This window comes from Mastomys coucha, unplaced genomic scaffold (genome assembly GCF_008632895.1).
Source record: "Mastomys coucha isolate ucsf_1 unplaced genomic scaffold, UCSF_Mcou_1 pScaffold22, whole genome shotgun sequence".
In the NCBI taxonomy this organism is placed as follows: Eukaryota; Metazoa; Chordata; class Mammalia; order Rodentia; family Muridae; genus Mastomys; species Mastomys coucha.
In genome coordinates this window covers 203,949,157-203,961,777 of record NW_022196905.1, presented here as the reverse complement: position 1 = coordinate 203,961,777, position 12,621 = coordinate 203,949,157, and the positions used below count along the sequence as shown (strand labels likewise).

The window sequence follows — 12,621 nt, the reverse complement described above, 5'->3', positions numbered from 1 at the left end:
CTAAATCTGACTGGAGCCTGTCCTTCCTGTGATCCTGGTTGTATCAGAACTCCTCAGAGTCAAGCTGCTCTGTGGCCCTGTGATTCTGGGGTCCTGTGACCCTGGGGTTGTTAGAGCACCTGGGAGTGGAGCTTCCTCTGGGTGTTGAGGGACTGGCTGGGGAGGTTTTGCCCAAGGTCTGCTCAGGGCACCAGCCCAGATAGACGGGAGGAAACCTGAGCCACTGGGCTGGAGGAGTTTCTGTGTGCTTGGTCCTGCTGGTCCCAGTTACTCCCGAGGTATTTGGACAGGTGTGTCCTCACCTCTGATACTGGGCATGTTGGAGCTGTACCTAGCTTCTATGTGGGAGCAGGGAGCCTGAAGCCAGTCCTTGTGCTCATACAGGCGGCACTCTGTAGGAGCCATCTCCCCTATCCCCTAACAACAGCCTGTGGGCTGTGGGGGACCATTCAGCTTTATTGTTCTATGAACTGCCTGCCTATGAATGGCCTTTGATATTTTTTCCACTAGGTCTTTCTAAAGCACACTGTGTTCCTTTTTGACTATGTGTTGGGATGCTTGTTGTAATTTCATGGTGGATCTCTGGCCTTGTTTACGAGTACTCTTTTGTTCCGGCCAGAATTTTAACACAGTCACTTTTGGCAAACGTCTTGGTTTCTTTTGATTTTATGTTGTGTGCATGTAGGTATGTGGGTGTAAATCAGAGGACAGTTTTGTGGAATGAGTTCTCTCTATCTTTACTTGAGTTCCAGGAATTAAACTCAGTAACTTGAGTGGCAGGTGCCCACTGAGCCGCCTTGGCAGCCCAAGCCTAATGCTTGCTGGATGACATTAAGTTTTTCCACCGAGATTGAACACTGAAAATTTCTTTTAAATTAGCTTGGGGGGCTAGAGAGGTCCTGAGTTCAAATCCCAGCAACCACATGGTAGCTCATAACCATCCGTAAAGAGATCTGATGCCCTCTTCTGGTGTGTCTGAAGACAGCTGCAGTGTACTAACATATAATGATAAAATTAGCTGGGAATTCCCTTCCCACTGTTCTTTCAGATATTGTGGTAGAAAGGAGCATTTAGTTTTTAATGCAGAGTTTACAAATGGAGATGGTGGTATCATTCAGTAGATTTTTTTTTAATGCTGTTTTTCAGAATTTCAGTGCTGTGTGTATCTGTTTACTTATTCTAGGAATAAAAGGCCCCTAGCAGAGATTTAAAAATGGCTACAAACAAAAGTGTTGGCATCTTCAGCTCCGCATCCCTGGCTGTGGAGTATGTGGACTCACTGCTGCCTGAGAATCCTCTGCAGGAGCCCTTTAAGAACGCTTGGGTCTACATGATGGATAACTATACAAAGTTTCAGATCGCAACCTGGGGCTCCCTGATAGTTCATGAAGTCATCTATTTCTTGTTCTGTTTACCTGGATTTCTATTCCAGTTTATACCTTACATGAGAAAGTACAAGATTCAGAAGGTGAGTATGACAGGCCTGTGATCAGGTTACTGTAATTGATATTTTTCAAGATGTTTTTCCAGAACATTGAGCTTTGAGAGACACAACAGTGCTATCTGGTTAGAAGTATAATGAAGCCACTTATAGCTTAAGAAGGTAATAAGGGAATAGGGAAGTTAATTTTCATAGTATGTTTTATTTAACCCAATAATGCTCGGCTATTATTATACCAGCTAGCCCAAATTAAACTGCTTCATTCTGGTGTTTTTATTTTCATAGTTGTGTGAGTGTCAGTGTATATTTATGCTAATTTTGAAAATGCTCGTTCCATGTGCTGCTAGTTGATGGCCTGTTACACAAAATAACTGTAGATCATAATTGATGGTGTTTCAAAGAATTGTCTGTAAAAGTGGGCTCTAGGAAGCTGTAAGACTTATCTAACTGGGGTTTATAAATTTTAATTTTCAAACTAGTTGGCAGGTGTAGTGTATGTATTTAAACAAGCTAGGCCCTGGCTTCAATCATCAGCACACGTATTTTTTTTTCTAGCCCCACCTGTGCACCCCAGTCCTAATAAGAGAAACTATCTTGGGGGGAGAAAATGTGCACAGGGATGGTGGCTGTGCACTGCAGTTCTTCCTCCTCCCACACGCTCAGCCGATCTAACTGGATGTTAATATGCAAAGATTCCATATGTACACACAATAGGAATGCCACCAGCTTTCGTATGGTCCCACATTAGGGGTAATATCCCTTGTGTCTTCGTATTTGTTTCAATGTATTAGATGTGTCTTGCAAGACTGCTGTGTGCATGGCAAGATACTCAGGTATGCACAGTACTTTGTCTTAGTTTTAAACAAAGATATCAGAATGTACCCTTACTAATATATAGGCTTGTTGCTTAGCATGGTTTCCGAGCTGAATTTGGGCAAGTATAGAGACAGAAAGGACTTATCAGCATTTGGCACTCCAGTATTAGTTCTTGTTTTGAAAACAACATCTTGTATATATCCCAAGGTGACCTTCAACTTGGGATCTTCTGACTTACACTTCCTGAGTGCTTATAGGCGTGAACCATCACCAACTACCAAGAATTTGTTTTTAATGTCACCATTGGCTAATCTAAACAATCATAACCAGCTAAACTCAAGGGCACACAGCCGTGGCAAAAAGTAGATGCTGAGTATTCGTCTGCTTTTCTGGGTGTACAGGCCATGTCACACATCAGTCTCTTGGCATTGCAGCTTCTCTCAGTGGGTCACTATAAGGAAGAGCTCACACAGGTTCCTCTGTAGCTAAACTAGGCATCAGGGTCCCTTGGACTCTAGGCCAAGAGGAAAAAGGGGGAAGGGAATAAACAAGAGAGGCAGCCCAGCCTTTGTTAAAGTCAGAACACTTCCAAGGTACTTTTGATGAAAGGACCAGAGCTGAGAAACAACTCAGTTAGAATGCCATGAATTCTGAGTCACTGAAGTGACTCTGGCCATTGTGTCACCACTGATTCATTGAGGAGTGAGGCTGAGTCACCATGTGGCTACCAAGCCGAAGTGTCCTTTCTTCCTCCACTGCCCTCTATAGCTGACTACTTGGTCATAGGTGGTGGAACCTTTCGAGAGGAGAGCTGTTTTAGCTCAAGGTGTGTGGGTGGCCTTAAAAGGAAGCATGGCAGGAAGAGGAATAAACAGTCCTGAGGATGAAGTCCTTGTGGGAGTGCTAGCCTAGCACACACAGACTGTGGGTTACAGTCAGCACAGGTACACACACACAAAAGCCACCAAACTCACATCCTAATTGGTTACACCTAATGAAAGGCTGAGTAGAATGGCCGCAAGTTGGTGTTCCAAGTCATCTTTAAGTTTCGCGGCCATCAAAATCCAGGCTGTGAATTTTTTCAGTACTTAAGTAGTGATGTCAAATCAATACAAACTCTCCTAACAAAAGGGGCTGAGAAGGAAATAAAGCCTAGAGCTTGTAGCTCCATAGTAGAGCAATTGCCCAGCCTGAGCAAGACCTGGAGCCGGTAGAGGTAAGGGAATTTCAATGAGTTGGAGGGCAATCTGGTCTACATAGGAAGTTCTAGGTCAGTCAGGGCTACATAGTAAGACCTTATATCGAAAACAACAATAATACAGAATAAAGCAAAATAAAAAGAAAGGCAGACAGACCCTGGGCTGTATCCTCCCACCCCCACAGCACAATTAATTAAACGGAAAAAATACAAAACCAAAAAAAAAAAAAATAGTGGAAGCTGCTTCTAATTTGTGAGTTGTGAACCTCACCCTGATTGAAACGTATACAGAATGATACATGTCTTTTCTTTCAGTGCTTTAGAAAGTCTAAGATAACACAGTCAAGGATTATATTAACACATAGAACACTATGTTTTAACTTAAAAAATGGCCCTCGCCTCTACAACAGGTGTAGCATACACATGGAATCCTACTGCTTGGGTGCAGGCAGGAGGATCAGGTTCAAGGCTGTTCTCTGCTACCTATAGGAAATTTGAGGCCATAAGATACATGAGAAGCTAACTCAAAAAATATTGCACACTCCTCCCCTCACCAAAATAAATAGGTGTGTGTGTGTATACACACACACATATACACATGTATATACACACACACATATGTACATATATATACATATACATACATATATACATATGAATGAACTAGGGGCTAGAAAGATGGATCAGTGGTTAAGAACACTGGCTGCTTTTCCAGAGGACCTGTGTTTGGTCCCAGCACCCACATGGCAGCTCACTAAGGTCTATAACTCCAGTTCCAGGGGGATTTAGTTCCCTCTTCTGGCCTCCAGGGGCACCAGGTATATACATGGTACATACATGAAGGCAAAAGACACATGTACATAAAACGTTACACAGCACTAAGCGCTTTCCACTTCAAAGTGAATAGACAACTGACACTTAATTCATGTGCTTTTGAGTTAGAGGAAGCTTTACGTGCGAAACAAGTAAAGCAGACGTGGCCAGGATTGTTTCTTAAACAAAAATAAAAGCAAAAAAAAAAAAAAAATCACATTTTGATAGTTTTCCTCACAAGAGAAAGGGTAAGGACCCTGAGGTCCATGGCCCCAGTGGGGGCATCCCTTCATACCGGGGTGCAGATGTGCATGTTAAGTAATGAAGTTCCTAACATTTTTACAGCTGTTTAAAATAATTATAGTATCTGTTAAGATTACTTGCCACTGTAGTATAAACTGAATACAGCACAGAACTGAGGGATTATATATATTAGAGAAATTTTTAAGAATTTATTTCTACCTGTTCAACTGAACTATCGATAGCTGACTATCAATTTTAAAATATTGTTATATTTTTTCCTCTATAGGATAAACCAGAAACCTTCGAAGGCCAGTGGAAGTGTTTGAAAACAATTCTGTTTAATCATTTTTTTATCCAGTTGCCTCTGATTTGTGGAACATACTATTTTACAGAGTTTTTCAATATTCCTTATGACTGGGAAAGAATGCCAAGATGGTATGTCAGTGATGATTTAATGTTCATATTCATTCAGGGTTTATTTTTTAGTTACATTTTGCTTAATGTTTATCATCTTCATTTAGTTAATACCCTGAAATTTATTATGTCCTGATATAACTGGATATCCATGTACCAGTGAACCTAGGTACACTTTTTGAAATGAATCTTTTGAACAGGATGTGGTAGCACATACCTGTGGTCCTAGCGCTCAGGAGGTGAAGGTGGATGGGCCTGAAGCTGCAGAATCCTCCTGGGCTACACAGCTAGTCGGTACCCTGCCTGGGATACAGTGAGACCTCCTCTCAAAAAAATAAAAATAAATTAGATGAAACAGTTGAATTTTTTCTGAACCTTGTACATGGTTTTTCTTATTACTCAGTAAACAATGGTGCAACAGTTACAGTGTGAACATTGTTAGATATGGTGAGTAATCTAGAGATAATTACATGAGGGGCTTACAAAGGCTTCCTACTACTAAATATTTCAGTATTTAATGAAAATGGTTGAGCATATTTGTATAATAAATTATTTTTCATTATTTAAATTAAGTATTTCTGTGATAGAAAAAGCAATGGCTTTACTGTTAAGTTGAGGCTGGGTTTTAAACTGATTTTGTACCCAGGTCTTTGGCAACATAAATATAATGGAAATACATTTATGATCACACTCCTTAACCCCCACTTTCATATTGTAACATGTAGCCCTGTCTACCAGTATTGTTTCTTTGAAAGCAAGTCTGACTCTAGCACTGGCTGCCTTGGAGCCCACTATGTAGGCCAGGTTGGCCTTAAACTCATAGAAGTCTGCCTGCCTCTGCCTCCCAAGGGCTGGATTAGGTTCGAGCCACCACACCCAGCTCAGCTCTCTTGAAGCTGGGAGAATTTGATGGCTCACATATGCAGTTGGGTCAAGCTGGGCGCTGGGTTTATTCAATGTCTGAGCATTAATGTCTGACATGGTTACTTTGTGCTTACTGCTGTCTGCCTCTCACAGGTATTTGACTTTGGCAAGATGTTTGGGGTGTGCAGTCATTGAGGATACTTGGCACTATTTCCTGCACAGACTCCTCCATCACAAGAGAATTTATAAGTACATTCATAAAATCCATCACGAGTTTCAGGTATGGTAGAGTCACAGTTCAGGCTTTTTCTACTCAAGTGGAAAAACCTGGTTTATTGTTTGGACCTTTTAAGAGCCATCAGTGGTATTTTGTCTCATGTCATTTTTAGTTTTAGTGTGTTTGTGTGTGCATGCACACACATGATGTGGTGTGTAGGATACATGTAGGATCAGAGGACACCTTTGTGGAGTAAACTCTCTCCTTAAAATAAATATATATATATATATATATATATATAATTTCATATTTAATTAATATATTGACTATTAAATATATATATAATATATATATATATATATAAAATATCTGTATGCACCTGAGTATATGTGTGTTTACCCCATGTTCAATGCTCTCAGAGCCAGAAGACAGTGTTCTGGATCCAGGGAACTGAACCTGTGTCCTCTTATAAGAGCAAGCAAGTGCTTTTAACCACCAACCCATCTCTCCAGCACTCTCCCTTCTCCCTTTTGATGCAGGCTCTAGATATCAAAACCAACTGCAGGCTTGCATAGCAAGCATCTCTACCCCCTGAGCTGGCTTTTGTTTCCGTTTATTTCCTTTCCCATTGGCATAGCATGATGCACATGTACATACAGAACCATGCCTAACAGTCTTCTTCAAACTGTCAAACTGTCATGGTGGGACCTGGAGAGATCATCGAATGGTTAAGAGCCCATCCTGCCCTTGTAGAAGATCAGAACTCAATTCCTAGCACCTGCATTAGCCTACTCACAGTCATAGTCACCTGTACTCATGTGCACGCATGCACACATACCTGTAATTATATAGATTCATAGTAAACCGAGACTTTGAAAATGTACACAGAAAAGGTTCTCATCCTCTCATCACATCAGGAAATTCAGGTGGCCGTACTGATGTAGCTAGTTGCCTGGCAGATTAGTCGTGAGTATAGTAATACTAGGTTTAAATAAATGAGATTAATAAACAGTAAGCACTTACTATTTAAACTAAAGCAATTATTCAGTTGAAGTATATTTTCAGAATAGATTATTTTTTAAGTCAAAGCTGCTTTCATAGAGGTCTCAGTCGATACCTGAAAACATGGATAAGATACCATACTAATAACTAAGGCAGCCAAAAGCAATTACTGGACAGACAGTGTATTCAGGATATAAACACTGGACAAAGAGTGATTCTCATTGGGAGGGCTGAGACTGATAGGACATTACAAAGAACAGTGCACAATTTAAAACATTTCTCAGGTGTTTCCACCTAATACTTTAGGAAATAGTTAATCTAGGGTAAATGTAACCTGGGAAAACAAAATCATGATTAAGGATGGCCTACTGTGTGTGTACGTATAGGTGTCCCTTTGTGGTAGAGTAACTACATGCTCCTAAGTTAAACATTATGAGCTAAGGGCCCAATGACTTAAGTTTGTTCCCTGAATCTCACAAGGTGGTGAGAGAAGACTGACTCCTTAGGGTTGTCCTTTGATCTGAGTGCTCATGCACATGAACACTCACACAAATAGGTAAATAAGTGTTTAGCTAGAGTTGAAGCTAGATAAGAGATAATACTAAGACATTCATATCTCTAGACCTTTTGATTGATAAGAAATTTGCTGAGAACTGCTGTTATTATTTGTATATGTATAGCTGGATTACCATCATTACTTATACATACATATAATTTTATAAAACTGTGTGTATAAATTGAATACATTAGGCTTCTCCTGAGAACATCAACACAAAGCTAATATGAACACAGGTTTATTTGATGTCTGGAAGTATGTACCTATAATCCCAACACTTAGGCTAAGGCAGGGGCATCGTAAGTTCCAGGCCAACTTTAGCTATATAGATCCTGTCTCAAAAAGAAAATAAATTTAGATTTTTCAGTATGAGGCCCAAGTGTCACAGTGACAAAAGCTGGAAATTGAGGTGTGGGGTCTGTAGCTGTCATGTGAATCCCTTCTTCCTTGGGAAGCCTCTTTCTTATGCGTCAATCCGCTGGCTAAATGGAGAATAAAATCTGCTGGGCCAGACAGAACCACATCACAGCACGGTTGGACGCTATACATAAATCAACCATCACAATATAGTGAAGAATTCTTCCCCTGTGTTTTAGGCGCCATTTGGAATTGAAGCAGAATATGCACATCCTTTGGAAACCCTAATTCTTGGGACAGGATTTTTCATTGGAATTATGCTTTTGTGTGATCATGTAATTCTTCTGTGGGCATGGGTGACTGTACGATTGCTGGAAACCATCGATGTGCACAGGTGAGTGATGCTTTTGTTCAGGTAAATGACATCGTTTTTCTATTTTCTGTGTGTTGGTGTGCTTGTGTGTGTGAATACATGTTTGTGTATGTGTGTGTAGGGGGGGTATATGTAAACATGATCGCTCTTCCCAAAGCAGGGTTTCTCAGTCAAACCCAGAACTTGACAGTCTTGCCAGCCAGTTTGTCTGTGGCTATCCCATCCCTCTCTTTCAAGGCTTCAATTACAGGCAGGCTGCCCAGCTTTTATGTGGGTTTATGGAGATCTGAGCTCTAGTCCTCAGGCCTGCAGGACAAGCACTTTAATCTTAGTTATTTTTTAAAATGGGATCATAATCACTGAATAAAGTTGAAGTGATAGATATTTTTACAGACTGATTTGATTCCATTCACGGAGTGACAACAGAATACAGCATGTGTCTTGTCAAGCAAAGTACTGATGGCTGCATTGAGCCTCGGTCCCAAGAGTGTTGAAACCTGGAGTCTCTGCCATGTTAGGTTGTTGCTTGTCTCTGGGTAGGGCTGATGATAGCCCACACTCAGGGAAGCCATGGCTTGTAATATGTACGTGTTTTAGAGGCTTCCTTTCCATAGACTGGAGACGGGATGAAGAGTTATAGCCAATTTTAGATCCCGAGATTAAAGAGAGTAGACCAAACAAGATTCTTTTTGAAGTCATTTGTTCTCCCAACTTAAACAGCACAGTGGCATTCTAATTTTTTAAATATTTGATGCTAATTTTACACAACCTTTCTTGAACACAAGTAGTGTTACAGACTTTGCCTTTTCACTTCCTGCTGTCAGATTTCCCTGTAGCTTTTAAGGCTGTCGAATTTCCCTAGCATGTATTTTTTTCCTGTAAGTTTGTGGTTGTTTTGTTGCTGTTGTTGCTGTTGCTGCTGTTGTTGGCTTTCCAGCTGGGCCCTGCAAGCCCATGCTGACCTGGAATTCACTTGTAACTCAGGCTTGGCCATATACTGACAGTCCTTCTGTTCAGCCTCCCAAACAACTGGGGAGAGAGTGTCTGTCACCACACCCTGCCCAGTTTTTATCTTTTGTAAGCATATGAGGAATTAAATGATTTGGGTAAAGAAGAACGCTTCTTGTTAATGAGCATGTGATTGTAATAAAAATACCATTCGTTCAACATGTGTCTGGTGAATAACCCATATCCTCTTCATTTCAGTGGTTATGATATTCCTCTCAACCCGCTGAAGCTCATCCCTTTTTATGCGGGTGCTCGGCACCACGATTTCCACCACATGAACTTCATTGGGAATTACGCCTCCACCTTCACGTGGTGGGATAGAATCTTTGGGACAGACACCCAATATCATGCCTACATTGAAAAAATGAAGCTTGGGAACAAGTCTGAGTGAACACCCCCACTCTACGCCTTCCTCAACTGCAGCTGGCCACTAACATTGCTTCTGGGGAGCAAAAATAAGCACGTGACTTGGCTGCTACGTGATAAGAACATTAACGACCGTTAAGTACTCTTCCAGATGAGAACTTTTCTACTTTACATCCAAGATCTGAATATGTAGGAACAAATAATTATATATATTTAAGTACAGTTTTCATGAGGCGGTTTTAAAGGCCATATTGCTAACCTTACCAGAAGGTTTCAGGAACTGGAGGAAGTATTAATGTACAACTCGCCACTTCGTGCCACCTGAGGCTGAAGTTGACGTTGCCTTTTAAGCCTTTTACATACACTGGTCAGTTCAGAAAATTCTCAACAATAATGTTTGCCTTCTAGTAAGACATGATGTTTTTTTTTTTTTTTTAGAATTTACCTGAAATGAAAATATTACAAAGTGAATATATCATTTGGTGAGTGAGTGACTGAAATCCTGTTCTGGTCTGGGGTTGACCAGTCAGGGCTATTCTTTCTGTGAAGGATGATTGGATTGTAGTAATTTTATTGGGATCTTGTAAATTGGCTCATTTCCTACGTGATGTACATAGAATATTATAGCCTAAAGATTTTCAAGTTCCTTGCAGCATTTTTAAATTGAGGAGCCCCACTTCTGCTGTCCATCCTTTGTCTTTGTGTGTCAGGCGGTCATTGAAGTTGTATCTTGGGCTTTGTGAATTCACTTCTTTTATCTGTACCTGGAGCTAGTGAAATAAATGTGATTTTTGACCTGTCCTCTGGTTTTCAGCGCTGAAGATTAGCTGTCATGTTTTATTCTTATAAGGAAAAGCACAGAAATCATTAAAGTAAGTTTTACAATAAAGGAATGGTTCCATTTTTTTTCCTTGTTGAGCTTTGCTGTTGTGCTGTGTCCTTAGGTGGCTGATCTGTAGGGGAAACTCTGTTGACCTAGGGAACAGCTTGCTGACCTTAAATGGTTTTTCTACACAGGCATAGGCCACTCACTGCGTCCAGTCCTTAGGTTTTTTTTGTTTTTTGTCCTTTTCCATACAGGCTCCGTCTATCTTAGGCTGGCCTTGAATCTAATCCTGCTTCAGCTTTCCAATGCTGGAGTTACAGGCTAACTGACCATGACCAGCTAGGCATGGTTTTGGAGAGGTTCTTACTATGTGGCCAAGGATGGCCTTGGTAGTAATCCTTTTGTCTCAGCCTCCCAGATGCTGAAGTTGTAAGCATGAACTACCATACTATGCTTGGCCATGTTTGTTTCAAACTTGTATTCCATATCTGCCTTCCATGTGCTCATGTGTGCTCACATGTGCTTGTGTGTGTTCCCATGTGCTCATGTGTGCTCACATGTACTCTTGTGTGCATATTTTTGTTTTGGTTTTTTTAAACTTCTTTGAAGCAGCTTGGAGCAGGACATAAAATTGTTCTGTGCTGTTTGGTTATATGCGATTACCTGTAAAGTTTCTTTCTTTCTTTTTTTCCGAGACAGGGTTTCTCTGTGTAGCCCTGGCTGTCCTGGAGCTCACTCTGTAGACCAGGCTGGCCTTGAACTCAGAAGTCTGCCTGTCTCTGCCTCCCAAGTGCTGGCATTAAAGGTGTGCGCCACCACCGCCCTAATCTTTGCCTTTTCCTCTAACGTCTGTGGAATATACAGAACTGGGAGGAAAGCAGCTCCTGTTAGAAGTGGTGGTAAACGTGCTTAAATAAGTTGGTGCATGCCAAAAACATTTCCTTTTTTTTTTCCTCTTCTCAGTGCTGGGGATCAAAGCCTGGCCCTTGTGCATGCTAGACAAGCAATCTACAACAGCAGTTCCACCAACCTACACAATATGAGTTAGTATTCCCTGAGTACCTCCCATGCCCTGAATTATGGTGTGGCTTTTTAAAAGGCATGTTCATATTTCTTAACTGCAGTTCCCTGTACTGGGTGAATTTAAAGTCTTCCTGCTTCAGACTTGTAAGTAGTTGGGATTACAGGTATGCATACAATAGCCCATCTCAGCAGCTACTTTTTAGGAAGTGTGATGTTTGAAAAGGAACAGTCTTTAAGTTAACAAGCAAGTGACAAACTCATAATTTCAGGGCTGGGGAGATGGCCCAACAGTAAAGAGAGCATTGTGCTCTTTCAGAGGACCCATGTTTAGTTTCTGGTACCCACACCCTGGACAGCTCAAGCTGCACCTCCCAAGTTCTGGAGCTCTAATGCCTTTCTTCCGGCCCCCAAGGGAACCCCTGCATATAAGCATACACACTCTTCCTGTTGGCCTCAATTGTCAGGCTGAAAACAGCCTGCTCCTCAGAGGGCATCACACCCCAGAGATTCCCCAGAGCAGACTGGCCTGCAGCAATGATTATAAAGGGTTGTCTTGATTGGATGTGGGATGAACCAGCCTACTCTGGGCGGCGCCATCCCTATGACGGTGGGCCTGGCCTGTAGAGAGCTAGCTGATCATGAGCCACTCAGGCAGCAGGCCAATGTTTCTGCTGGGTTTTTGACTTGGGGTTCCTGCCTTAAGTTCCTCCTCTGACTTCCTCAATGGTTGTAACCTGGAAGTATAAGCCAAACCAAGCCTTTCCTCCCCAGGTTCCCTTTGGTCAGAGTGTTTTATAACAGCAACAGGAAGAAAACCACGATCCATGTAAAAATAAATCTTCAAAAGATTCATATTCCCAAATATGTTAGTTCAGAGTAGATGTTACTCAACTCAGCTAAAACTTTGTCAAAGTTACATGAATTGGAAGAAGACTAACATACAAAGCCACAATATATAGCTTTGATTCTACCCTGGAGAATAATTGGTATGAGCTGGGTGTTGTGATACATGCCTATAGTTCCAGCACTTGTGAGGCTGAAGCAGGTGGATGACAAGTTCTAGTCCAACCTGCAATATATAGCAACACCTTTTTCTTTTCTTCT

General features: G+C 41.4%; 1 protein-coding gene across 1 annotated transcript in view; it reads left to right on the top strand.

The window, feature by feature from the left end:
* The window catches only part of Msmo1 (methylsterol monooxygenase 1), an 18,878-nt gene extending 8,321 nt beyond the window's left edge, over positions 1-10,557 (top strand). The window contains exons 2-6 of the mRNA XM_031339942.1: positions 1,184-1,468; positions 4,798-4,946; positions 5,943-6,069; positions 8,161-8,315; positions 9,501-10,557. Of these exons, the coding sequence (XP_031195802.1) occupies positions 1,214-1,468; positions 4,798-4,946; positions 5,943-6,069; positions 8,161-8,315; positions 9,501-9,693 (879 nt within the window). The 5' untranslated portion in view covers positions 1,184-1,213 and the 3' untranslated portion in view covers positions 9,694-10,557. The remainder of the gene's footprint in view (positions 1-1,183; positions 1,469-4,797; positions 4,947-5,942; positions 6,070-8,160; positions 8,316-9,500) is intronic.
* Positions 10,558-12,621: the final 2,064 nt, after the last annotated feature.